Source organism: Enoplosus armatus, chromosome 10 (genome assembly GCF_043641665.1).
Source record: "Enoplosus armatus isolate fEnoArm2 chromosome 10, fEnoArm2.hap1, whole genome shotgun sequence".
NCBI classification, from domain to species: Eukaryota; Metazoa; Chordata; class Actinopteri; order Centrarchiformes; family Enoplosidae; genus Enoplosus; species Enoplosus armatus.
This window is the reverse complement of record NC_092189.1, coordinates 10,309,389-10,335,856: the sequence shown is the minus strand read 5'-3', so window position 1 is coordinate 10,335,856 and position 26,468 is coordinate 10,309,389. Positions and strand designations below refer to the sequence as shown.

Sequence of the window (26,468 nt, the reverse complement as noted above, 5' to 3'; positions counted from 1 at the left end):
ATTAATACATTACTGACCTTGATCAGCTTAATTGTCTTACTTTTTCTTTTCCTCAAACACCTCGACTGTCTTGTCAAATTCTTTTGTCTGCAACAGAAGTAACATGTGACCAAAAGTTTGCTCTTTATATATCTATTGACTTCTTATGAACTGACAGGGAGAAGATGGTGAGCCCGGCTATGCAGGACCACAGGGTCCTCCAGGAGCAAAGGTACAGAGAAGCTTTACTCATGAGTTCTAATATCTTGCATGCAGATTACTTTAATGTATCTGTCTTTTCACGCTTTGACCTGGAATGTTTATTGTGTATTGAAACAGGGCGAGCCAGGTATGGGAGAAAAGGGAGAGAGAGGCATGGATGGACTCCCAGGATTAAAGGTAGAGGACCAATCAGACATTGCATTTAAACAATGCACACATCAATAATTAGTACTTTTCTTTTACTTATAATAAGTAATGTTAAATAGCTATTGTCTGAGAGAGTTTTACCTAAATAATATGCCTTATGTGTCTGTACATCACACAGGGAGACAAAGGGGAAATAGGAGAGCAAGGACCACAGGGACACATGGTATGTGTATTACCTAAAGGGTTAACCCTCTAAAATCATTAAATACTTGTATTATGATTATCTTCACTTGTTTACATATTGTTCATTCATTTTTTTGTCTCTGCCTCAGGGTTATCCTGGTGAAAAAGGCGCCAAAGGCTCCTCAGACATCATTGACTTCAATGGGAAGCTTCTAGATGCTTTCCAGGTGAGTGATATTAAAGTGTCCATGAGACCAGATTTATGGATCCATCATGTATCTCCCATCAGGCATTTATTACTGAATCTCAAGTTAGTCACCAGGAAAAATTTAAACAAGCCCAGAAATGGTAGCGTGGTGTGATACTCATCTGAATATTTTCTCTTCGAAAACCGCAAAACTGAACATGTCGCCACTTCTCCTTGACAGGCCATCAACACCATCAGTGTTTCGGTAATCTGCTGTTACTTCTGCATGGTTTTGGTGGAGTGATCAGTAACTAACACCTATAATAATGCACAGACTCACACAGGCTTGCATAAGCACACACCCTGTGTGTATCCACACCTGCTTCAGCCAGAGGATCTGTGTGTTTTTGTAGATGCTCTCTACCCAGAACTACATACTTAAGATGTATTGGATGTCACTCTGGAGGCCACATCTAAAGAGTCTAACTGAATGTCTCTGGTTCTGTAGTCTACCAGGCTCTGTTTTTTATTCATTTGGGATGAAACGCACAGCCCCAGCAAATATAGTACAGCTGTGCTGTTCTATCAGATAACATGTAGCCTAAAGGAGCATGCTTAATCATGCAGAAAAATCAACAGCCTTTGTTACATTGTTCTGAGTGTATTTTCATGTGATGTATCCAATATGCCTCACAAGATACATGGCTGTAACTTGCTGTAGGGCAGCATGGTGTTTTTTTGGCTATGTATTATGTGTTATTACACATAACTCAGTGAGTGCACAAGGGGAATGCATTGGAAGGGACGGGAGGGGAACCCCTCATGGTCGCCACAGTTTCGGTTCCTGTGATTCTACCATGTACCGTGCCATATGCTAATAACAGATGGCTATCTCTGCAGTGGAGTGTGTATTTGATTAAAAACCACTATGCACCAGGTCCCCTTGGACCTGATGTTAAATGGGCTCCTGCATGCAACACTGTAGACAGCAGCGTGAGATAGTTACAAAGGAGTCGGTGAAAACATGAACCTGAGATCTTATCAGAAGCCTCTTGCCAACATGGATCAGTTGGCACCAAATCACACGAAAAGTCTCATCTAGAGTTATATACATAGGGTGTGGAGTGTTCATTGGCCACCCAGCTTGTGTTATGATCTATTCATTTGTTTGTGTGAAAAGCCGTATTGGTTTCATCTGTGATGAAATTGTAGGTGATGATGAATTTGGTTTGAAACCATGCTGAAATTGGGCGCTTGTTACTATCATTTATTTTACGGCTTTTTGTATAATTATTTGCATGAGAAGCCTTCACTTTCCAATGATGGAATATCTCAGATCAAATAGCTGTTTGTAAACATCTATTGGTTTCCATGGCTTAAATGAAAGACAAACCAAAAGTTAGAACGTGGAAAAAGGGAAAGAATCAGCATAAACACCTCTGGGAGGCAACATGGGCTCCTTTTTTATGACTTCAAGATGGCCGTGGACTTCAGAGGGAGAAGTAAGTGTGAAAGTGTAACATTGTGAATGTAGAGATTACGGAGCGTGATTTAAGAGGCTGTCACTCAGCAACTGGCATAGAAGACGGCATGGGATGGATGGTATGGTATGCTGTTTGTCATACATCGCTAGTGTTACATAAAGTCACATGAAGGTTTCATCTCATCCTGCATCAAAACAATCAGCAGAATGGAAAATGATGCCAGGCTATTGTGTAGCACAAACCACATCCAGCACTGTTTTACAATCTTTGTAAGATAAAATTGCTTCAAGTTGGTTGTGATCAGCAAACAGAGTGAACGAAAGCAGTCAGCTTTGTTTACTGTCAGGCTTGCGTTGTGAAATCCATCAGCCTCGTTGTATTGTTTTGTGTTGGCCCATGTTCAAGCCTTATGGTGGAATTCTGTGAGTTCCCAGTTTTTCCACCATTGTGGTAAACACAGTAAACAGCTGTATGTATACAATATGTCTATGTGACTATGTGTCTGTAGTTAAATCAGCTATAATCAGTATTTTTATATTGACAATGGATCACATGACTACTTGTATGTGAAGGGGTTCGTTCATAGTGATGAACTCACAGAGAATTATCTCTGCAGTTCCCCTCAGCTTTATGGAGCTTCACAGCGACTTTCAGGTCTTTGTTTTTGCTTTCCACAACTTTACTGTATAAGTTCACTCTCGCAGCTCTCATCAGCAATGTTTTTGGCTACAACAGCCCCCCACTTTGTGCACAAAAAGCTAAAAAAAAAACACTGTATGCTACCTGCTCAGCAACAAACGGCAGACAGGCAAAGTATGCAACTAGCTGGTGATCATAGTAGAACCAGACATTTCCCTCAGGAGTCCGTGGAGAGCGAAAGATAACTACAAACAGGGCTCCAACAAATGCTAATGTTGCTCCGTATCTGCTGGATGTTTAAATAAGTAACTGTTTGCTAACAAGTTTGCCATATCAACTTAAATGATGATGCTTTTGTGGTGATGATTGTTTCTACTGCCCCCAAGTGGCCAAATCGTCAGTTATTGCAGCTGCAAGATGGACACATTTTAAATCAGTGTAACATCATAAAGTTTATCTGGGCATATATATATATCACTTGCTCAATTTCTGTCTTTCTATCTGTCTTTCTCTAGGGCCCACCTGGACCACCTGGACCCCCAGGCCCTACAGGGGAAAAGGTAAGGGGCTCTGTCAGGGTACTGTACTGCCATTAGCAAGGGTTTTAATGGGGTTTAATGAAAATCAAAGTAGGTTTTTGTGCAGTAGAGTTTGTGCAGTGTTAAAGCCAGTCATATTCATCGAATTAATCTTTCCTCTGTTTTACTTCTTGTAGGGGGAGCTTGGTTTACCTGGACCAGCAGGAGTTGATGGGGAGAAGGTATGGTTGCGTAGAGGCAGAAATTAAACACAGGCTGTCTTATACCATTGTTTATGCTTTTTTAGTCTTTTATATTCTTTTTCTCACTACTCGTTATTTTGCTGAACGTGACATCTCTTCTTGATTGTTTGCCTCCAGGGACCTGAAGGTGACATGGGTAAGACAGGACCACCTGGCGAGAGAGGGGAGAAGGGAGAGATGGGTCTCTCTGGGCCTGCTGTAAGTAGTGACAATAAACATGTTTCTCTGACTTACACACATGGAAAAGTACATAAACAGCCAGAAGTTCATCTTGCTCTTTGTGCGTCAGGGTATGGACGGACCGAAAGGAGAGAAAGGCGACTGCAGAATGGATGACAACCTGGTTAGTGTAACACACACACACACACACACAGTTCATCACATGAACTTCAGACATTCACTCATATATGTGTATAGATCAGTACAGACATATAAGAGTCAACAATTTAAAGGGCCATACCAGTAATGTTTTAGCCCATTTATTACCTCACTATAGATTTTTATCCTGCAGGCCGCCGTAAGTCTCCATTGATTTCTTTATGGCATGAATGTCAGTTGGGTGACTCTCATGCATGAAACACAGTGAACATCAAAGCTACATTAATTGTCATACTTTGGTTATTGTTGTGAGGTAGTGCAGACATTTGAAATCAATCTGCACTTACACTACAACTTCCACAGTGAACTTTGTGCTCTTGCTTGACTCTTGTAATTTGAATGGTGCTCAGGTTCAGATGATTTCCCAGCCAGGCCCACCCGGCCCACCTGGCCCACAAGGGGTTCCCGGGTCCCCTGGATCCATGGTGAGTACTTATATCACTATCCAAATCCAGGTAGCAGCTACTCACATCAAGTTTTGTTGTTTGCACCTGCAGCTATCACACTCACAGTACACAATGTTTTTCAGGGGCTGCATGGGATGCCTGGTCCTAAGGTAAGACTGCAAGACCATGTATCTAGTATGTGGTGGAGGTGCTGACATGTTGTTTGGTACTCAGTCTTCCTCTGTTCTAATGCAGGGTGAGCCTGGATACGGGATAAAAGGAGAGAAAGGAGACACTGGTGCTCCTGGACTTAAAGTAAGTGACACTGACCCATTATTATTGTAATAAAACATGATATACCTGGACATGATACAGTGGTGATAATGTACTTTAACCGCAGGGATTAGATGGCCCCCAGGGCTCACCCGGATCTGCGGGGTTAGTGGGCCTTCCAGGTGCAAAGGGAGAAAAAGTAAGCACCCCGTCACCTCCATGAATGTGTTTCCTAAATCTCTTTTTTGATTGTGTGGGTCTTGGATAGAACATACATTGTGATTTATATGTGTGGATGTGTGTTCGCAGGGCAGACCAGGGGAGCCTGGACTAGATGTGAGTCTATCTCTGAGAATTTAAATCTTGACTCAGTCAATTCAATTAGATCACTATCAGTTTAATTGAACTTTAATCTACATCCAGGACCTTCTGACCCATTTGTGCTTCTATGTCCAGGGCTTCCCGGGTCTGATGGGAGAGAAAGGTGACCGAGGAGAAAGAGGAGAGAAGGTTAATACAGATTCCTGTTCCTGTTTCCTGCATAATAATACATCACTTAATGGCAACGACAAGCTCGGTTTGACCTTTCCAGACATGTAGCGATTGTTAATGACACAAAATGGTTTTGACTGGTCTTGATGCAGTAATGTGTGATAAGTAAGAGTGTGCGTGTGTGTGTGTGTGTGTGTGTGTGTGTGTGTGTGTCTCTCTGCTGTCCTCCTCATGTCCAGGGTGACAGGGGAGCCGTGGGAAAGAGAGGTCTAAAGGGCCAGAAGGGAGAGCAGGGTCCTCCAGGCCTGGACCAGCCTTGTCCTGTGGTATGTCACCTCCACACACACACACACAAACACACACACACACGCACTATAATACCGCACCCTTCACCTGATTTACTTACGACCACTTTCCTCTCACCTTTTAGACATACGGTATTTCCTTGCTTTCTTCTGTCCCTGTTTCTGTCATTTTCTATGTTTTTCTTCCTCGTTGCTGTGAATGTGTCTTGCTGACAGGGTTGTGATGAGACTGAAGGTCTGTCTGAGAAGGCGGGGCTTTCTTCCCCTCCACTTGCTCCTCTTCCTCCTTCTGGCCCTGAGGCCCCCTGTCCTGTGGTACAGTATCTCTGCCTCCTTCCTTCCTCCTCTTGCATCATTATCTATGCATCTACTGTTGCTATTTTCTATTCAAACACTCTGTTTCGTGCCTTTCTCAGCTCTCAAACTGTTATACATGTGCTCTTAGTCACCATACTTCATGTAGGTCTAGTTCAGTATTTACTATAAAGAGAGACATAATAAACAAAGACAAAAACCAGCATCTTGCTTTTAATTTGTGAAATAAAGAGACGGGCAGGACACAAAAACATAACAGTATTCTAGCTGGCAAAAAAACTTAAAAGAAAAGAAAAAAGCAGGTGGGCTGAAAAAAGTTTTTGGAAGTCTACATTATTAAAAATAGACACAAACATAGAAAATAAATGAATAATTCATATTTCCCAAAATGTTTCCAAACTATTCCCTTAAACAGAGGGGCCACAGTGTTGTAATGACAAAGCTTTCTTTTAAAAGTCAAAATTTTTGTGCACTTTTGACCGTTTTTTGTTATTCTCTTTTGCTTGAATTTATATTTTTTTACAGCTCAGCCTCCACCTTTGCTTTATTTTATAACATCAGTTTGCTGATAAGGAATGCACCCCTTAGACATTATTACTGTAAGGTGTGTTTAATCATGCATCACATGACATTTACTGGCTTGTTAACTTCCCACTGCTGTTCGCTCTCTGCAGGGACAGGATGGGATGCCCATACCAGGCTGCTGGCACAAGGTGAGTGTTAAGAGGTCTAACATATTTTTTTTAAAAAGCATATTGTTAACTAATGAAATGATTAGCACTTGATTATAAGACAGCAGCTGCCTCAGTCAGGGGATAGAAAAAGCTAACACTATAATCAAAGCATACACTGAGATTATTACTCATGGATTGTCAGCATTAAATTCATTGCTTGACTCTGATTTGATACAGGGGCATTTTGTAAGTATATAACAGTGTGTGAGCTTGTAATTGTAAAGCATGAGTGTTAGAGGTCAGTAACTATTTTAGCATTTTAATACAGGGGGCTTGTGTTTGGATTTTAACTTGATATGCTACTAATAATCAATCCCTACTATTCTTCTTTTGCAGTGATGACTAACCAGCAGCATGGAATCTGTACATATTGATATGGTATATATTGGAATTGAATACTACACCAACAACCCACTCCCCTTTTTCCCTTTTTTCGTAAAACTTTTTATATAATATATTGAGATTTTTTTTAACAAGGACATTTTTGAGTCTACAGTATTCTGAAAACTTTTTTAAACTCTAGAGATCCAGTGTTGTTGTGAATGGAGCCCTGGTTTTGAAGAGAAGAAACTGAACTGGCAGTGGGGCTCTTACTTTGAAGGACAGTCCAGATGACAGTGTTGGAGTGCCTTGACAGTCTAGCTGCCTCACTAACAAAGTCTGACTTTTTGCCTGATTGTAATGGTGAATGCTGTTATGGATATGATGGTGTGTGCACTCACCCAGTCTCACGGATTGGATGGGTGGATGGACAGATCTCTTGGCTGTGGCTGACGGAGGAGTGTGGGTCAGTACTCTCTTCTCCTTTCTCTGTTTTCTGAAAGGAGGAAATGGCAAGACAGAAGCTCAAACGCAAGCGTCTCTCTCAGCCCTGAAGGGGCGCGGGGCCTGGTGGAGAAAGGACACGTAGACAGGCGGAGAGCACAAGGGGCAGATTGGCCTTTATGAAGCAGAGCAAGCCATGTAATGCCTCAGTGTCACACTGAACACTCAGATCCTCCATTGTGGATACTGTCCAGGAGGGGGCGACAGAGAGCCCTGCATTTCCACATTCACCTGAGAAGAAAAGACACACCTGTGGCTGACGATGTTGCGCAATAGCTTGATAACCAGTCGAAGTTATTTGGGAGTCACTGACGTCACTGGCACATAAGGAAGGATTTACTGCACAGATACATTGAACATGTTGTGGTGATCTCTTGTACGGCTCTTTTGTAAAAAGGTTTTCACTAATTAAATGCATGATCATAACAAAGCACAATGTTGTTTAGCATCCTGACAGCTTTTATGACTTGAGGTCCCTCATTGAAACCTCAAACGGCAGTAGATCCATTTTCATTGGCAATAAGCAGCTTTTAATAGTCTTTCCATTTGAGCGAGCCGCTCAGAAAAGTCAGTAAGTCTACCTTTTTATGGCTTACACTTGTGGCAGTGGCGACTTGTGTGTTGTTTTGTTTTGTTATATTCTTACCTATTTTTGTCCAGTTACATTTTGCATTCCTGTGCATTGCCATGTTTGTGGAATAGGTGATAGTGAAACTTCAAGGCCAGATTTGAAGGAACCATTCACAGTATTCATGATAAACCAGTATTTCAGTTGCCTTGACAAATGATTGCCAATCAAATTATTTTCTTAATCATTTTCAGTGTAACTGATCATTATTTTCTTTTAATCGCTGATGAAGACATGTTTAATTACTGTTTCCAGTTCCTCTGGACAACAGTGTAAGGTCTTGCTGCTGACTTAAATGTGTGTTGTTTGTTTGATATTTTTGAATCAATATTAGTCATTTGGACTGAAGAACTAACAGACTAAAGTATGAAATTTGAATCAAATGTATGCACAACCATTGTTTTTATGGGGTAATTATTCATTTTTATTCAGCAATACATCTTAGCACAATGGTTTATAACTGTCAGTTATTTTGCATTTTGTGTGCGCGTTTTTTTTCAACGATCACAAAAAGTTATAGTCTTTGCTATCAGATGACTTTCATTGGTGTGTTTTGGTCTTTGTAATACATTTTTCTCAGATGGAATAATTTCTTGGTGCTTAAATGCTTGTATGTACCCATTTAAAACTCTGCATATTCATATGCAAAACCACACATATGTGTACATATATCATTGTTTAAAGAAGCATTGGGAAAAAGAAATTGTACTTAGGTTTACTGATGTACTATTTTCAAATATTTGGTTACATGTAAACAGGACAGAGATTATATGGAATCATTATTTGGTTCTGTTTTCACGGACAGAAAGTTAGTGGACATCTGTATTTTCTACATTGATATTAGTTGCACTTTTTGATACAATATGAATAATATTCAGCAATTATCTTTTTTTAAGGCAGAATACATATTCAGGTAATCGCTACACATGACTGACTAGCAATCATTTACAATATTTTCCTTGTTAGCCTGAATATGAACAATCAATATGGTTGATTATCTTCACCATCAACATACAGTCTGCTAAACATATCTAATTTGAATTCTTGACATTGCAACATTTTGAACCTTTCAATTAGGGTCAGTATTAGCATTGTTTGATGTTTGTACTTTTTTGAAAATATGATTTTATAAAGGTGAATTAATCTGAGGAACACAAATGGACGTGTGGTTTGTAAAAAAATGCTTTTCCAATTAGGTAATAGGGAAAATTCACAGTCCATAATGCTGACCTGTAATCAGGCTCATGTTATGTTGCAGTAGTCATGATGTAGGCTACGTATCCCTGCAGCGGTAGTTCCTGTTTATAGGTCTGAAATAACAATGTGTAACAGAACCTCGTATCAGCTTTTTACCTGCAAAGTGCCAAAGTTGAATTACTGACATCACACAAAACAATTTCCATGTGAGTGGGATAAATATGATGTGAAGTCCCACGACATGTTTTAACTTTAGAAGGGTTTTGTAAGAACAATCAGTGCATCACATATTAAACCTGTACTGCACCACTCATTTATTAAGTTAAAGGTGTTTTCTATAAGACAAAAAGCTATGTATGATCATTAAGCTAAAATAGAATAGAAATTCAAACTTTATTTGAGAATCATAACATGTATGTTGACTGAGAAATTATATTGAAAGCAGGATGGTTTAACTGTAAACCACACAGCATTATTTCACTGGAAGCTGATGGTTATCTGTCACTTAACATTATCATGTGTTTATTTCTTTTGCAGATTCTATCATTTTCAGTTTAAAGTCGGTAAATGGCACAGTGTCTAAATACAGTTTGGTGTTTTAGCAAGTCATATATCACAGTATTAGCTTGGCTTTGGGAGAATGTTTTTTTTCGGTTGTGTATTTGGTTGTAAAAGAATTAAGCTATTTTTGTAATTACTTGTCTAAAAATGTGTAACATTAAATCTGGTCAACTAAACATGTAGGCTGAAGTTAACTAAGTTGTATGTTTTTTGTCCATTAAATCATAATCATGTAAAATTATTCAGTTTCATTCATTTAACATTAATATATCATCATGATGTTCTACCAACCCTACCTCATAATGCATGTAGAAAAAAGGCAATGACATAATACATACAGTATGTAATTATTTAGGCAAGTAACGATGCAGCATTTTGTTATCCAAAGAAGGAAATTCAGTTTGTCAGAGAGGGAAAAAAATGCACAGAAGCTGTACAAAAAGCACACAGTAAAACAGTAGAGACATACCATAAAATAAAAGTGAGATAGATAAAACATATTTACAAAGGAACAAAAATTACAATCAGAGGCCAATACATCATAATGGAAAGAACCACAGTACCTGTAGCATTGTATGAGCTATATGAATCCAACACATGAAACACAGCACTTTTCCTCACAGGCTGAGAGCAATCAGTTTTATGACCGATAGTGACAGAAAGCGAAAAGAAGATCCTTCACTAGACTCCTACTGGCCAGTGTTCCTACATGATTTTTAAAGTTTAACAATGTCAATTCAAATATGTGACACTTACTACTCTAACCCGGCAGATTAAGAAATTATTATCTCACACTTGGATCAGTCAATTAACCCAAACACTTAGAGTCTACAGCCATAGCAGCTCTGTGAGGCTGTGTTTATAGGGTCAGTGGTGCTTTGAGCTAAATAGTAATGTCACCAAGCTAACATGCTGTTTCGCAGGTATAATGTTCACCAGCTTCACCATCTTAGTTTAACATGTTATCATGCTAATATTTGCTGAGTAGCACTAAACACAAAGTACAGCTGATGGATCAGAATGTTTTGCAGGTATTTGGCCACAAACCAAAGTACTGATGGTGGCGCTATGAGAAAAGTCAAGGGAACACCAAAGTTATTATATTTCATCCTGAGGGCTATATGAATTTCTGTATCCGTAATGTTGAAACATTTTATTAAAAAACAAAAATGTCATCCTCATGGTGGTGATACAGAAAAAGTTAGTGGATCACCAAAGTCATTAGGATTCATGGTCTGGGCAATCTGTACCACATTTTGTGCTAGTCCATCCAGTAGATGCAGAGATATTTCACAGCCAAATGTGTCAGCCTGCTATAGGAAAAATCAGGGAATCATCAAAATAAGTAGTATTCATCATGATCTGGGGACCATGAATGAGTGTAAAAAAATGTCATGCGAATTCATCCTGTAGTTGCTGTGATATTTCAGCCTGGACCTAAGTGGTGGACCGACATCGCCATCCAGAGGGCCACATCTGCTTGCATGGCCAAAAAACGAATTCAGGAATAACCAACGTTATATTCATATAAAAATACACTGCAGACATCAGTGGAAAAAGTTGCCAGAAAGTTAATCTGATGCATTCTGCTGAATGTGTTGATCAATTCCTGCCACCTTCAGGTTGTTGTTGTTGACCTCTGACTGACATCCCGTGGAAAGCTCCAATTCAAAAGAGCATTTCATGTCCTTAAACTATCTCCGCACAACACAATGCAACACCTGCAGTAAGTTTCTGCTCATCCAAACGGTGTAAATGGTGGCATCCGTGTTTCTTTGGACCATCTGACTCACATAAGGACAGATATTGGTGTGTTCCCCCTTAGGCCAATAAAGTGTGCTCTTAATATTACAAATTTTACCAAACAAACACTGAAACATTTTCACAAATCATTCTCATGTCTTCCGTTGTTACAGTTGAATGGAATCATTGTTTCTAAGACTTAAAAACAGGTTACACAGTTGGTTGCAGTTGATCCATGTGGAAGGGAACATTAGAACAAAGGCATACAACATCCCAAAAATAGACGAATAAAATGCTATTATGAATATAATGTTTTACATAATAGCATTCACAATTTTCAGTAAATACTTCCATATGTGTTAAATCTTACCATGAAATTTGTACCGTACCTTTGTAAGATGTGCACTGTGTAGCTTTAGTCAACTTCTAAGGACTCCACAAGGATTATTTAATAAATATTCTATCTTTGAATTACTGACAAGGCAATCACATGTTGCTTTTATTAATACAGCTAATAATATGATTATGCTTTCATAACCTTAAAACGTTTTAAGTGTTTAGTCACACTATGCATTACTCACATCATGAGATTTCAGACAGATGTAGTCTGAATGGAGACTATTAAAAGTTTTAATGTCATAAACCTTGGGCACTGATGTGTTTTATTATCGTGAAATGTTAATAGGTCTTTCTCACGATAGACATTTTGTCACCGTATGTAAAGTACAAAAGAAAATGAATAGAAAACATTTATATTATAACGTTTTAATTGTAATAGTTCTGTTGTTGCTCAATTATGTGACCATAGTATTGTACGGTGAAAGTATGAAGTCCACATTTCCCATAATCCTCCGCGGGCGGCTCACCCCTCTTAGTTTTTGCATCCGGGTCTATACTTCCTTTTCCTCTGTGCCCAGATGCGATGAGGACGTAGGATTTTCCGGACCTCCGAAAAATCCGAATCCATCCTTGTAAAAGGCACCACCGAATCTCTCCAAAATGACCGAGCAGATGACAGTGAGGGGTACCCTCAAGGGCCACAGTGGATGGGTCACCCAGATCGCCACTACGCCCCAGTACCCCGACATGATTCTTTCGGCGTCCCGAGGTGAGGCTTCCCCCGCCGGCTCTGCCAACATGGCGGAGAGATAGCATTAGGCAGCAGTTAGTTAGTTTGATTCTGTAACGTAAGATAAACGACGATCCTGGTGTGAGTGGAGGGACACGTGGAATATGAACGAACAGCCACGAAGGTTTTTATATATGTACACAGACGGAACATGGTTGAACTTACAAGTAAGTAGCCGGTTAGCCAAGTTAGCTAATACTGTAGCGTGATCTGAAATTCCGCCTGAGAAGCCCATATTGAATCTGAATATGCACAAGGCAAGCTGGAGCTGTCAATAATCCACTTCTAACCTTAGTATAATGAGCCTGCTTAGAGTTCACTAAATGTTTGACAGCTTTCCTTGGAAATGCACTTGCACAATGATTACAGGACATGCAAATGTCCAAAGTGTTTAACGTTATTTCCTGAATGAAATATGGACATTGAGTTAAACATGATCCGTGCATTTGTTTTTCAGATAAGTCGATCATCATGTGGAAGCTGACCCGTGATGAAACCAACTATGGCATCCCCCAGCGCTCCTTGAGGGGTCACTCTCACTTTGTAAGTGATGTTGTCATCTCCTCAGATGGACAGTTTGCCCTGTCTGGTGCCTGGGACTCAAGCCTCCGCCTGTGGGACCTGACCACGTAAGTGCAGGGATTGGAAATCAGATGTTTAGTGGAAAGCTGTTTCCTCCACAGGGTTACTGTGGACGGTTTGCATGTGTCCATGTGGAACAAAGGTAAAAAGGAAGTAGGAAAGTTTTCATTCTGGATGCATGAAATCAGGCCTGACCATGGATCTTTAACTGTTGCATGAAACAAAGATCTGCCATTTCTAATACTGTTTAAGTAATTTGAAGCCATCACAACATTTTTGTAATTAATCCATGTGAAAAGTAGGTTTGTTGTGAAATCTGGTGTAGCTTAGCCACAGGAATCACAAATAACTCATGGCAAAATGACTGAGTTAAACACTGTTAACTTTCATCTGTTAGCTACACCATGTCAAGCTTTTCTCCATACACCAGTGGGTCAGATCTGATAGAAACCCAGCTGAAGTTGTGTGGTCAGTTACTTTGACTTTGCAACTTGATGCATCTCACGAAGACAGAGCAACTTAAATAACTGATATATGACCTGCATCAGGGTTAACCTGAAGATCTTACTTTCAGAAGTTTCATGACCAAATGTGTGCTGAAAACACTGGTGTTGCTAGAAAATGGTAAATATTCCTTGTGACCATTTTTGCTTGACTGCTTCACAGCTCTGTACTTACTGGCCCATATAAGAAAATTGTGCAGTATTAAGGTGACATATTTATGGATTACAGATGGTGCCAGTGCAGACCATCTTTGAATTGTTTTTATCCCAAAATAATTGATACACTACATGTACATTTTTCAGCAGTAACTTTTGTAATATTGACTCTTAAGGTTTGTGTGTGTAGCCTTTGGAATAGTTATTACCCACTGTAGCGGTATTGTACATGCTCATTTTTCTTGGTTCTTGAGTGTCATAAGAGATGCAATAGTTTTGATGTTAAATGTTTGGTGTGATGTTTCTCCAGTGGCCTCACCACCAGGCAGTTTATTGGACACACCAAGGATGTTATGAGCGTGGCCTTTTCTGCTGATAACCGCCAGATTGTGTCTGGCTCCCGAGACAAGACCATCAAGCTATGGAACACTCTTGGAGTCTGCAAGTACACCATCCAGGTGAGCAGCCAACTCATGCTGATGTCCTGTAGGTAGCAGTCTATTTCTGTCAGGAAACTAGATTTTTGTGGATTCAACTACTGGGTGATGACCTTATGCTACATTAAATTAAAAGCTGAAACTTTGCAATCCCTACTAGTCGAAAAACTGCCTTAAATTTGAAGTTCAAATTGATGTCAAAAGGAAACATGCTGCTTGGCCAGTCATCAGTGGAAACGTTAGCTTTACCATTACTCCAAGTTTGTACACACTTGGGTGTGATGTCCAGCATTGTCATGCCTTAATGTCACTCAATAAATGATGCAGTGACCTTGGTTGGTTGAAGCTGTGTGCATAATTTAGTTTCATGCTGCTAATAAGCAGCCAAACAAAACACTTGACTGTAGACATCCATGTTTTTCCCACCTTGCTTGCCTGATCCCAGCGACGGTCATGATTTCATCTGGCTGTTAAAAAAAAACGAGGACATCACTGATGTTGGTTAACCAGAGAATCTTGCATTGAAAATATAAATGTACCTCTTCGATTTGCAGGATGAGGGCCATTCAGAGTGGGCGTCTTGCGTGCGCTTCTCCCCCAACAGCAGCAACCCCATCATTGTCTCTTGCGGCTGGGACAGGATGGTCAAGGTATGTTGTTGTTTATGCAAGCTGTTAAGCATACTTTAAAACTCCCCTTAGCTTTTGAGTTCTATTGCTTGCAACTGTCTTTAAAAGAAAAGTGTTGAGGGCACAACCCATATATCTTTATGATTGTCATTATACTACCACAGGTGTGATGTAGCTTTCCTTTGCTCCTAGGTGTGGAACCTGGCCAACTGCAAGCTGAAGACCAACCACATTGGTCACAGTGGCTTCCTGAACACAGTGACTGTGTCTCCTGATGGCTCCCTGTGTGCATCTGGTGGAAGGGTATGAAAGAATCTTTTTATTGTATTGTAGACTGTTACAAAATAGGTTTTCTTTCCTCGCACATTCTGACCGTAATTCTAACACCAGTCAAAGTCCAACTTGCAGGTTTCAGCAGTGATGAAAACTTAAAATGCATCTGTTTAACATTGATGATAAAGAGGCTGTTTCTGAGTGTTACCTGCACTTAAAAATATTATTGTGTTGATGCTGAATATTTGTAGAGATGATTATGCAACTCCCTAGTTGTTAGCTGGGAAGCATAATGTAAATATCCTAGAAATGGACTGTATTTTTAAATGTGGTTATTCTAGCCTATTTTCTCTTTTTCACTCAGGACGGCCAGGCCATGCTGTGGGACCTGAATGAAGGCAAGCACCTCTACACCCTGGACAGTGGTGACACCATCAATGCCCTCTGCTTCAGCCCCAACCGTTACTGGCTGTGTGCCGCTACTGGCCCCAGTATCAAGATCTGGGTAAAAGATCCAAAATATCTTATGATCATTATATGGTGCATGAAACCTACAATGCAAAAGGCAGTGATGAAACTTTGAATGCCAACTGTATTATTTGATGATAAAGAGGCTGTTTCTGAGCGCTAACCTAAAACAATTTGTTCATTGTGTGAGTAATTTTGGATGCATTAACTGTTGTCATTGATCCTTTTCTACTTTTGAGAAGTTACTGATTGCGCTGCCTCTGGTGTTTTCTTGTCCACATGTAGGATCTGGAGGGCAAGATCATTGTTGATGAGCTGAGACAAGAAGTGATCAGCACTAACAGCAAGGCTGAACCCCCACAGTGTACTTCCCTGGCATGGTCTGCTGATGGACAGGTACAACACACTCTGCTTTGTAGGACCTTTCAGTATAGATGTCCGACTATCCTGCTAATTGGTAGTTTTAGTGTTTAAGCCCCAGTGATTATACCCATTCACTTTTAACTCTGATGTCCAATGCTGACAGTCCTGCAAATATGAGGGGCACTAGAAATACACTTATTTGAATATTAAGGGACTTATTATTGCACTATAAAATGTTCATCTATCCTGCTTTTATTTCTTTCCAGACCCTGTTTGCTGGCTACACTGACAACCTGATCAGAGTGTGGCAGGTCACCATTGGAACCCGATAAGAACTTTTCATCAAAGCAACTTTGAATAAAAGACTGTTTAAAAGGAAAATGTGTGCTGTCTTGGTTTCACCACTGTCAGATATCAGTGATTTGTAATACATACAATAAGATGTTTATCACAGGTGTTAGTTTTTTTTCCTGTGAACTTTATTTCACATTGCATTATAGAAAATCAGTAAGGACAATGGTGCATTCTGAAGCTCAATAAAGCAATGATCCAAACACTGATTTGACAAATGTAAAGTAAAATTAAAAACATGTTTAAAGTTTCAATAAGAATTTAAAAAAACAAGTTAATAGAAGTAAGACAATCATAACAATTTTTAGTCCGTTGATTTGTATTAAGACTGAAGTGTAGAACATGTACCCTCGTGTTTTGCTTGCAAGATCTTGACATTATTTGTATATGCACTTAAAACTAAAGTGTGGGTAACACCTGTTAAAATTCAGATGCAAATAAATATTGCCTTATTTTGTAATTGATTTTAGACGAGGATGTAAAATGTATTACAATGGTGGACATTTTTACTGAATTACCACCTAGGAGCACGGGTATACAGGTGCATCTCAATGAATTAGAATATTGAGGAAAAGTTAATTTATTTCAGTAATTCAATTCAAAAAGTGAAACTCGTATATAGATTCATTACACACAGTGAAATATTTCAAGCCTTTATTTCTTTTAATTCAGATGATTATGGCTTACAGCTAATGAAAACCCAAAATTCACTGTCTCAGAAAATTAGAATATTACATAAGACCAATAAAAAAACAGATTTTTAATACAGAAATGTCGGCCTACTGAAAAGTATGTTCATGTATATGCACTCAATACTTGGTCGGGGCTTCTTTTGCATGAATTACTGCATCAATACGGTGTGGCATGGAGGCGATCAGCCTGTGGCACTGTGTGTTATGGAAGCCCAGGTTGCTTTGACAGCGGCCTTCAGCTCGTCTGCATTGTTGGGTCTGGTGTCTCTCATCTTCCTCTTGACAACACCCCATAGATTCTCTGTGGGGTTCAGGTCAGGCGAGTTTGCTGGCCAATCGAGCACAATAATACCATGGTCATTAAACCAGGTATTGGTACTTTTGGCAGTGTGGGCAGGTGCCAAGTCTTGCTGGTAAATGAAATCAGGATCTCCATAAAGCTTGTCAGCAGAAGGAAGCATGAAGTGCTCTAAAATTTCCTGGTAGATGGCTGCGTTGACTTTGGACTTGATAAAACACAGTGGACCAACACCAGCAGATGACATGGCTCCCCAAATCATCACTGACTGTGGAAACTTCATACTGGACTTCAAGCAACTTGGATTCTGTGCCTCTCCACTCTTCCTCCAGACTCTGGGACCTTGATTTCCAAATGAAATGCAAAATTTACTTTCATCTGAGAAGACCACTGAGCAACAGTCCAGTTCTTTTTCTCCTTAGCCCAGGTAAGACACTTCTGTCTCTGGTTCAGGAGTGGCTTGACATGAGGAATGCGACAGCTGTAGCCCATGTCCAGCCTCAGTCCACTCCTTGTGAATCTCCCCCAAATTCTTGAATGGCCTTTGCTTCACAATCCTCCCAAGGCTGTGGTTATCCCTGTTGCTTGTGCACCTTTTTCTACCACACTTTTTCCTTCCACTCTTTAGATCTGACCAGTGTTTTTGTGCATTGTATCAATTGACCTGCTTTGCTTGCCGTACTCTTGTAATGGTATCCTAGCAACCCAAACACATGTAGAAGGTGGGCCAGTTGTTTAAGCGAGTAAGTAATCGCTCAGACATTTTTATTTAACATTTTTAAATTTAAAGTACTTATTAACTTTACCAGCTACTGTTTAACGTATTCCCACTGTAAATAATGAAGTTACTTACTGGTTAACGTCAGTGTGGAGTTGACAGGGCTGGCAACTAAGCTATAGGCTACAGATGCTTGTGTAGCACTAAAGGGAAGATGGACCAAACTTCATGTCCTCGTATTTATGTGGAAAGAACTCTGGCCCTTATCAAACCAGACGCCATCCACGAAGCCGAGGAGATTGAGGACATTATCCTCAAATCGGGCTTCACCATCGTGCAGGTTGGTTAACAAGTTGGAAAATACAGCGGTAGGCGTAGTAACATGGACGTCTTTAAACTATACAATGTGCTGTCCTTAAGGGGTGCTGTATCGTGTCATGAAGGGGTTGATCCAACTGATGATTTCTGAGGCAATAGTTTTTGAAATTACTTTTTATTATAACATGCTCCTACATAAACAAGTATGGTGTTTCATCAATTGTGTGTAGAGCCTGGCTGAAATTATTGGCTGATGTATCATATCGTTGTCTGCACATATGTTGGCTGACATGTAACAACAAATTGCAGTACAGAAAATGCTAAGGATATTTTTGAGGCAATAGAGAAACAGTTTCTTCATTACATCATTTGTCCACCAGAGAGCACTGACAATGTGATGCTCAGCACATGTCATGGTCACACTTTCTGAATAACCAAATCAAAAATATTTCTTATTTACATAAAAAAAAACAATATAGGACAATGAACACTCTTCAACCCTTCAGTATTAAGATAAATATTTTCCTCAGAAATCCAGTTCACATTTCACTGAAACGTCCAATACTTCATTCCTGCGGCAGAAGCGGAAGCTGCAGCTGAGTCCAGAGCAATGCAGTGACTTCTACGCAGACCAATATGGAAAGCTCTTCTTTCCCAGCTTGACTGCCTTCATGAGCTCTGGCCCCATCGCTGCTTTGACTCTGGCCTGTGACAACGCCATCTCCCACTGGAAGTCCATCATAGGGCCTGTCAACAGCATCAAGGCCAGAGAAACTCACCCAGAGTGGTCAGTAACTTAGAAGGTGTTGATTCAAATTTTTGCTTTGGAGTCTGTTCCTCCAATTGCACGTGTTGTTGTTTTTTAATTTGTAAAATGTATTACAATGGTGGACATTTTGACTGAATCACTACCTAGGAGGGCTGATGTAAAGTGGGATGTACACACAAAACCAGGTCTGTGATCTATCCCAGTGGTTTCCAAGCTTTTTAACGTGAAGGACCCCTAAATATACACAAATTAGACCATGGACCCACATGTGATAGAATTTTTGCTTTCAGATGTTTTATTACAGAAAGTGTATGACACCCATGGCAAAAATAGTCATATATTCTGCCATTGTCTTACTTATGGATGGAATTATAGTGAAAATAAATGATTCCCCTTTTTGGTGGGGACCCCCTCACGGACCCCACTTTGAGAACCACTGATCTATCCCATGAAACCATGCGAGATATTAAAGTTCCTGCTAATGTATTAAATGGAAACAAATTAGAACAAATGAAACAGGTCTTCAGTATGTTAAGAAAGACTTTGAATAACTGTTATCCTACCACAATGTAAGTTCTGTACATGTCCCATATATATTAGTTTGTGGGCACATCCACATTAGGGTGTCACAATACTTTCATTTTTGTGTGATATCATGCCACCAGTATTTTGGTCAGACTGATTCAGACAGGGAGTGCTGTGTGATGGACACATTATATTAAACTAAATAATAATGTTGGGTCAAATATACTGTTTACAGCACATTCTCTATATGGTTTTGAAAAAGTACCCTCATAATATTCACACCTAATAAGTGGTGTTGGTACAGTGTGTATTCAACTTACAATGCAGAAGTTTGAATCTGATATTTGCACATACATATATAATTTATTGGAATTCCAGACTCAGACTATTATGACATACAATACATAGTTCACCATGCCGTGTGAGTGCGGGTCATCCTATGAGTTGGTACCAGGATTTATTGTTTTTTCTGACGTATAGGGTTAAAGGTTTGTGTTCATGACAACCCTAGCAGAGATATTTATATGAATGTGATGTTTTTTTCCCCCAGCCTTAGAGCAAAATATGGCACTTCTGACCTGAAAAACGCACTCCATGGCAGTGAGTCATTTCATGCAGCTGAAAGGGAGATCAAATTCATGTTTCCAAACTGTAAGTGATACACTCACTCACACATACTGTTGTTCGTATAGAAATGTAATAATGAACACTTACAATTCTGTTCTCCACATGCTTTCTCTCTACAGCTGTAATCGAGCCCTTTCCCTCAAGAGAAGCAACCGAAGAATACCTGAGCAGGTATGTAAACCCAACTCTGCTACGTGGACTTTCTGAGCTCTGCAAGCACAAGCCACACAACCCCTGTGTAAGTATTCAATGTTCAAGATATACAGGTGGACAGATTTATTCATAAGCCAGTTATTTATTGCTGTTAAATATTACTGTGACAATGTTGTTTGCTGTTGGTGAGCTTTGGCAAACCATATCTCACCCTATTATCCTGCACTTTTGTTTTCAATAGGTTTGGCTGGCTGACTGGCTGATCAAAAACAATCCAAGCATGCCTCAAATATGTGATGGAGCCACTGTGGAAGAAGCAGAATGACAATAGGGAAAAAAGAGGGTCAAATGTCAAATGTATCTATTCAGCACTATGATTAAATAAAATGTCTTTTCAGCACTAATTGTCTGATTTGTTTGCTTTCTGGTAAAGCTGACTTATTTATAACCCCTTTGTTCTTTTTTTAACACCTCTTTAAACGTTGTGACTTGATTTGTAACCTGAATTAAAATGGTTTACAAGAACACTTACAACTGGTCATAATCTAATTCAATAAATCAGATATCTCAGATTTGTTCATTTTTTAAAGTCTAACATACTGTATCTTGAATTACCTAGTAAATTGCACCGAATGAATTGGATGAGTTGTATGACCTGAGTTGAGATGAGAACATCAACTAAGTTGGACCAAGTTGATCAAGTTGATCAACTTCATCTCTTGTTGCTCCTCTGGAAATTGTTCACAGACAAAAAATGCCTTATTGCCAGACTACTCCAGCTAGTAAAGGACTTACGTGTGCATATTGCCGTCTAGATATGTTACTGAATGTACAAAGTAGGTTTATTCAAGCTGCTTTACAGCAGTTTGCATGGCAGCTAACAGACTGATTATGTAGGAAAATAATCTCAATGACTATTGTAACATTAGCATTATGTGTTTTTAAAGACGTTTCTTTTTTAGACGTATTGAGACGTGGCTCTATGTTTAAGTCAGCCTCTGAAGGCCATTTGACTTTTGGTTATTTGGTCTGCAGTATGTAACTATGATTGTAGCTTTGTATGTATGTGGTTCCTAACTCATTGTGTAGACAGGGCTGCTGGTTATTGGATAGACGCTGGTCTCTGCAGCCCACACAGCCATTATAGAAATGGTTATAGTTTATAGAAATGTTGTTTTATCAAATAGAACAAGACATGCCATTTAATATCAAACTGCCCCTGCTATCTACATGACTTAAAATAACAGGAATATCTCACAATGCATTGCAGTACACACAGAGATGAATAAACCCCTCTCTGAAAGTCCCAATAAAAACGGTGTATCAACCTATTGTACTTGATTATGTATTTGATTTAATTTATTTTTGCTGTGTTATTTTGTCCAATCCATGTTTAGTATTTCTTTTTGAACTGTAGTCACTGAAAGAAATGTCCTTGTACACACACACACGCACACACACACACATATAAAAAGGCTTGAGGACAGCTCTTTATGCGTTTATTTATCATTAATGCTTCTACAGAGATACCTAGATCTACCTTTAGGACATTCTCCACATACTGTCAGCTAGTTTTTACGACCCTCGACTGTGCTACTGTTGCGTTTGACTATTTTTTTTATCAGATTCAGAGTGGATAGCAGTGCAAGTCAGTGAAATGCTAAGGGTAACGCTTTGAAACATGATTCAACACAACCTTATAATCGTGTTTTAGCGGTGCCGATCGGCGTTGTTCAAACTACGGAGCAATGAACTAATCTTTGTCATATTAAGCAGAAAAGGTAACGAGGTCCTTCCTGTGAGTTAAGGGCGTGAACATCTTCTGTGAAGGGAAAGCGACGCATGTGTAATTGGTCAGTGCCATGAATGACAGAAGCAACCATCCAATCAGATGGCTTCTCCGCAGAAAAGTCGTTTTTTTCTGCCGGTTCTAGAAAACCAACCACGAGTTGTCGTCGTGTGGGAGAATCCATCTTGAAGAGAGCTCTCCGGTTGTGTGTCCAGTAAGCAGGTTTTCGTACTTCATTAGTCTTGGTTTTTTCATTGTATTGTCACGTAAGTACCTTGAATGTTGTAGTCTTTTCGTTATCTTTCTGGTAGATATAGATTAAATATTTTGAATTACTAGAAAATATAGGCCTAACGTTACAGTGCGGCTAGCACGGCCTCTGCATTACGTAACTGCGAATTTGAGTTGTACACTCCGGGCTTGGTTTATCAGTGTGGTGCAGATGGTTACGCTTATTCTAATCTTTGGCTCTAGCAGGAATTTATGGTAGATTTTGGGTGGTTACTGAATTCTAAGTAAACGTTACTGTTACTATTTGCTGGCACTCGGCAACAAATGGGGCCTTGTATAAATGTATGGAACGCGATCGTGCCGGCCAAAATGGTGGGAAATGCATGCATTGGCACCATGTAAATGGCGAAGCATGTACGGCATGACGGATTATGTAACCACCGGGATTTTTACAACATAATGATTATTATTTCCTTTGGGCCTAGGTATAATAGTGCAAAATGTCTGAGACAGAGCAGCAGTATATGGAAACATCAGAAAACGGCCACGAAGTCGACGATGATTTTAACGGAGCCGAACACACCGAGGAGGCAATCGACGAGAGCGCCGCGAATGACTGCGGAGAGGGCGAAGGGCCCGACGCGGACGAGAATTCGCAAAACGGTGGCACGGAGGGCGGTCAAATCGACGCCAGCAAAGGCGAGGAGGATGCGGGGTGAGTTTAAAATGGCACAATGTGAATTCTTATTTGCGAAAACGACACTTCAAATAAGCACTCGTGGTTTGCCATGTTTCTTTGTTCAACCGGCCTTTGTTGGCGCCATATGCAGAGCGGAGGGGGGATGGGCGCTTGAGCAGGGATCAAATCTAGCATGTATTGGTTTATGAGAAACTATGGAACCGAAGCGTCTGCTGCGGTCTTATCGTAGATATTTTTAGTATATTGAATTAATGTAGTAAAATATACTGGAAGCATAGCAACTGTAGCCTTCCTCCCTACGTCATTGGGTCAACAGATACTCTGGAACAGTGTGTACATTTACCCCCTCCCCTTCTCAACACCACCCCCACCCCACAGCCATATATAAAGTTGGAGTAGAAGCACTGCCTGAAATGCTAAACATGTCCCTTTCCCTCTTTCTTTCCTCAGGAAAATGTTTGTTGGTGGTCTCAGCTGGGACACAAGCAAGAAGGATCTTAAAGATTACTTCTCCAAGTATGGTGAGGTGACAGACTGCACCATCAAGATGGACCAGCAGACCGGCAGATCAAGAGGCTTCGGCTTCATTCTCTTCAAAGATGCAGCCAGTGTAGACAAGGTAAGGGGGGAAGCGGGTATGTCGGAGTGCAAGGAACTGTAATGTGTTACGAGATGGGCAATTTTCAATGTTTTTCTGTGTTGTTTTTTCGTTTTTAGGTTCTTGAACAGACGAACCACAAGCTAGATGGCAGACAGATTGACCCCAAGAAGGCCATGGCGATGAAGAAGGATCCCGTCAAGAAAATCTTTGTGGGAGGCCTTAACCCTGACACTTCTAAGGAAGTCATTCAGGAGTACTTTGGGACCTTTGGCGAGGTATGGTATTAAATAGATTTTGTCAGTTTATTAAGAAATTGGCAGCTAATGATATTGGCTGCTTCAAAAGTTTGTTTTCCTCTTGTGTAGATCGAGACCATTGAGCTTCCACAAGATCCAAAGACAGAAAAGAGGAGGGGATTCGTATTTATCACATATAAAGAAGAGACTCCAGTCAAGAAGGTTATGGAGAATAAATACCACACTGTCGGTGGAAGCAAGGTAACAGCACATCACACATTCTACATACATGTGAAATTGGGTATAATGTACCCACTCATAAATTTAGCAAAGGCCATGTCACACTGCAATGTAATGTTCTCTTGTGTGGTGTTCCAGTGTGAAATTAAAATAGCCCAGCCCAAAGAGGTCTACCAGCAGCAGCAGTATGGTGCCCGTGGATACGGAGGACGTGGCAGGGGCCGTGGAGGTAAGCACCTTTGTGTCTACCAGCAAAATCTTTCAATTAAACTACACTCAATGTTAGACTTAAATTTGTGTGGAGTTAACTACCTGGGTCGTGTGTGCTGGAGAGTTGTGACAAAGGCCTCACCTGTTGTTTCTAGGCCAGGGCCAGAACTGGAATCAAGGTTACAACAACTACTGGAACCAGGGATACAACCAGAACTATGGCTACGGACAGCAAGGCTACGGATATGGCGGCTATGGCAACTATGACTACTCTGCTGGTTATTACGGCTATGGGGGTGGCTACGATTACAGTAAGCGATAAGTGCCCCCAGGGAAAGAAAAAGAATGAGAGAAACTTTATTTTCTTGGTCCTCCTTGTTGTACAGAAGAACTCAGTCCCTTTTTCTCTTGTCCTCCAGACCAGGGCAATACAAGCTATGGGAAAACTCCAAGACGTGGAGGCCACCAGAGTAGCTACAAGCCATACTGATCACACGTAGTGCAGGTATGCATTTTTGCATCATCCGTGGTAGTATGAGAACATAGCTGTAACCATTGGTGCCTTTTTGACCCCAAAGATCTCCATCTACTCTAAATCCATTCAAGCATTGTGGTGGGGTTAGGGTAGGCCGTGTTGTGGGGTCTGTGATCATTAAAGATGGATTCATTCCACCTGTCGGCCATCTTAAGATGCATCTCTACAAACACTACTTGATCAATAAGGGTTGAGTTTGTGGTGGTTGAGAACAGGAATAAGGGCCGTTTCACCTTTCACTAGGGTGCTAGGTGTAATAGCTAGCGGTCGTGCCCCCCCCTCCCCCCTAAAGTGTGTCTGTCCATTCACTGACCTGTCAAAACTCATTCATGCACCTGTCTGTCTTTGTGTAACTGCATGTCATATTTGGTTTATTCTCAGTAACGTTAAGCACCGTGTTTTTCTCTTAAGGTCTAAAGTAAATAAGAAAAAGAGATCCATGGTCTGACCACAGCGAACATGGGCTCTGGCTTTTCCTTTGGAGTTGGCAGAAATTTGGACTCATGCTCCATTTGTACAGATCAAGTGAGGAACTGGGGAAGCAAATGTCACTTTTCCACTTTTTATTTTATATTGTTTTGTGTCCATTTACATTTCCAGTGATGGAAGTGTTATTTTTACTGTACTTTTTGGTACCTTTTTGAATCTAATGTATTGTATGGTTGTATTTTTACATGTCTACTGGATTTACAGACGAGCAGGAGCAAGAGCTTCTAAAGCTCACAAATAAAACAATTATGCTTTTTTTTTTTTTTTTTTCCTTTGGTGTTTCTAGATCTTTAGTTATTTTCTCCCGTGCTGAGTGTTGGATGCAAGTTGCATGGCTTCAGATGTGGGTTGAGGCAAAATAAGGGATTTAAACTAATCAAAGGGTTCATTGTAAGCGTGTCAAGTGAATGTTTGCAGATGGTCTAGTAGACGAAGACAACCAGCATCTTTTTTTTTCTTTTTTTTTTTTCTTTCTTTTGGCTTTTAAGGAGATTCTTCCCCCATCATGTTTGCAATTTTAAGTGGCTTTACTAGTGTTATTCAACTGAACGCAAGCCTGTTAATGTACGAGGGTATTCCCTCTCTCACTGGAAACTCATTCCTCTAGTGTCTTGGGCAAATTGGTAGAAATAAACTTTTGGTTTATATTACACATGGATCTTTTTGTTATTATTTGTAAAGTTAATGTTAAATGTTTTGTACTGTTAAATGGCTTGCTTGTTTTGTCTTGAGTAATGTTAACATCACTACGGATGCCTCTTTGGTAAGCTGTGGGAGAGTGCTTCACTACCTGCAGGATAACTGGCTGAGTGTTAATACCAACCCCACTAGATGTGAAACTGCAATACTTGAGCATTTTTGAGAATGTGTCCAGGAATTAGAGCTAGTGGTCTGGTAAGTGCTTATCTCAACCATACTGTGTATTGAGAACATGTTGCTGATCAGTGTTCTAAATTGGGACAAATTCATTTTCTATATTGCTGCTGT

General features: G+C 40.1%; 4 protein-coding genes across 4 annotated transcripts in view; all 4 read left to right on the top strand.

The window, feature by feature from the left end:
- Positions 1 to 7,380, top strand: part of LOC139291633 (collagen alpha-1(XXIII) chain) — a 112,592-nt gene extending 105,212 nt beyond the window's left edge. Inside the window, exons 14-33 of the mRNA XM_070913732.1 lie at positions 158 to 211; positions 319 to 378; positions 527 to 571; positions 681 to 758; positions 960 to 983; positions 3,357 to 3,401; positions 3,557 to 3,601; positions 3,740 to 3,820; positions 3,912 to 3,965; positions 4,351 to 4,425; positions 4,530 to 4,556; positions 4,642 to 4,701; positions 4,787 to 4,858; positions 4,969 to 4,995; positions 5,116 to 5,169; positions 5,391 to 5,477; positions 5,673 to 5,771; positions 6,446 to 6,484; positions 6,683 to 6,691; positions 7,330 to 7,380. Coding sequence (XP_070769833.1) covers positions 158 to 211; positions 319 to 378; positions 527 to 571; positions 681 to 758; positions 960 to 983; positions 3,357 to 3,401; positions 3,557 to 3,601; positions 3,740 to 3,820; positions 3,912 to 3,965; positions 4,351 to 4,425; positions 4,530 to 4,556; positions 4,642 to 4,701; positions 4,787 to 4,858; positions 4,969 to 4,995; positions 5,116 to 5,169; positions 5,391 to 5,477; positions 5,673 to 5,771; positions 6,446 to 6,484; positions 6,683 to 6,691; positions 7,330 to 7,380 — 1,086 coding nt within the window. The remainder of the gene's footprint in view (positions 1 to 157; positions 212 to 318; positions 379 to 526; positions 572 to 680; positions 759 to 959; positions 984 to 3,356; positions 3,402 to 3,556; positions 3,602 to 3,739; positions 3,821 to 3,911; positions 3,966 to 4,350; positions 4,426 to 4,529; positions 4,557 to 4,641; positions 4,702 to 4,786; positions 4,859 to 4,968; positions 4,996 to 5,115; positions 5,170 to 5,390; positions 5,478 to 5,672; positions 5,772 to 6,445; positions 6,485 to 6,682; positions 6,692 to 7,329) is intronic.
- A 4,985-nt stretch (positions 7,381 to 12,365) lies between these two features.
- On the top strand, positions 12,366 to 16,380 carry rack1 (receptor for activated C kinase 1). Its single transcript, XM_070913075.1, has 8 exons — positions 12,366 to 12,567; positions 13,046 to 13,217; positions 14,140 to 14,287; positions 14,821 to 14,916; positions 15,088 to 15,198; positions 15,533 to 15,673; positions 15,922 to 16,032; positions 16,266 to 16,380. Exons 1-8 carry the CDS (start codon positions 12,459 to 12,461, stop codon positions 16,329 to 16,331), a joined length of 954 nt encoding a protein of 317 aa, XP_070769176.1. The 5' UTR covers positions 12,366 to 12,458; the 3' UTR covers positions 16,332 to 16,380.
- A 1,892-nt stretch (positions 16,381 to 18,272) lies between these two features.
- Positions 18,273 to 20,775, top strand: nme5 (NME/NM23 family member 5). The gene is made up of 5 exons (XM_070912745.1): positions 18,273 to 18,398; positions 18,958 to 19,163; positions 20,221 to 20,321; positions 20,417 to 20,535; positions 20,692 to 20,775. Exons 1-5 carry the CDS (start codon positions 18,273 to 18,275, stop codon positions 20,773 to 20,775), a joined length of 636 nt encoding a protein of 211 aa, XP_070768846.1.
- Positions 20,776 to 22,409: 1,634 nt separating this feature from the next.
- On the top strand, positions 22,410 to 26,131 carry LOC139290919 (heterogeneous nuclear ribonucleoprotein A/B-like). The gene is made up of 9 exons (XM_070912744.1): positions 22,410 to 22,505; positions 22,956 to 23,185; positions 23,621 to 23,789; positions 23,888 to 24,046; positions 24,137 to 24,268; positions 24,386 to 24,476; positions 24,613 to 24,768; positions 24,877 to 24,962; positions 25,404 to 26,131. The coding sequence occupies exons 2-8, from the start codon at positions 22,971 to 22,973 to the stop codon at positions 24,945 to 24,947; spliced, it is 993 nt and encodes a 330-aa protein (XP_070768845.1). The 5' UTR covers positions 22,410 to 22,505; positions 22,956 to 22,970; the 3' UTR covers positions 24,948 to 24,962; positions 25,404 to 26,131.
- Positions 26,132 to 26,468: the final 337 nt, after the last annotated feature.

What these genes read in the sequence shown, in the direction of transcription:
- rack1 (XM_070913075.1), top strand. Translation starts at nt 12,459, where the DNA reads ATGACCGAGCAGATGACAGTGAGGGGTACCCTCAAGGGCCACAGTGGA. An exon ending in TCTGCAAGTACACCATCCAG is followed by an intron (nt 14,288 to 14,820) that starts GTGAGCAGCCAA and finishes TTCGATTTGCAG; the next exon opens with GATGAGGGCCATTCAGAGTG. An exon ending in GCCCCAGTATCAAGATCTGG is followed by an intron (nt 15,674 to 15,921) that starts GTAAAAGATCCA and finishes GTCCACATGTAG; the next exon opens with GATCTGGAGGGCAAGATCAT.
- nme5 (XM_070912745.1), top strand. Translation starts at nt 18,273, where the DNA reads ATGGACCAAACTTCATGTCCTCGTATTTATGTGGAAAGAACTCTGGCC. An exon ending in AGAGAAACTCACCCAGAGTG is followed by an intron (nt 19,164 to 20,220) that starts GTCAGTAACTTA and finishes TTTTTCCCCCAG; the next exon opens with CCTTAGAGCAAAATATGGCA. An exon ending in CAAATTCATGTTTCCAAACT is followed by an intron (nt 20,322 to 20,416) that starts GTAAGTGATACA and finishes TTCTCTCTACAG; the next exon opens with CTGTAATCGAGCCCTTTCCC.
- LOC139290919 (XM_070912744.1), top strand. Translation starts at nt 22,971, where the DNA reads ATGTCTGAGACAGAGCAGCAGTATATGGAAACATCAGAAAACGGCCAC. An exon ending in ACACTGTCGGTGGAAGCAAG is followed by an intron (nt 24,269 to 24,385) that starts GTAACAGCACAT and finishes GTGGTGTTCCAG; the next exon opens with TGTGAAATTAAAATAGCCCA. An exon ending in TGGGGGTGGCTACGATTACA is followed by an intron (nt 24,769 to 24,876) that starts GTAAGCGATAAG and finishes CTTGTCCTCCAG; the next exon opens with ACCAGGGCAATACAAGCTAT.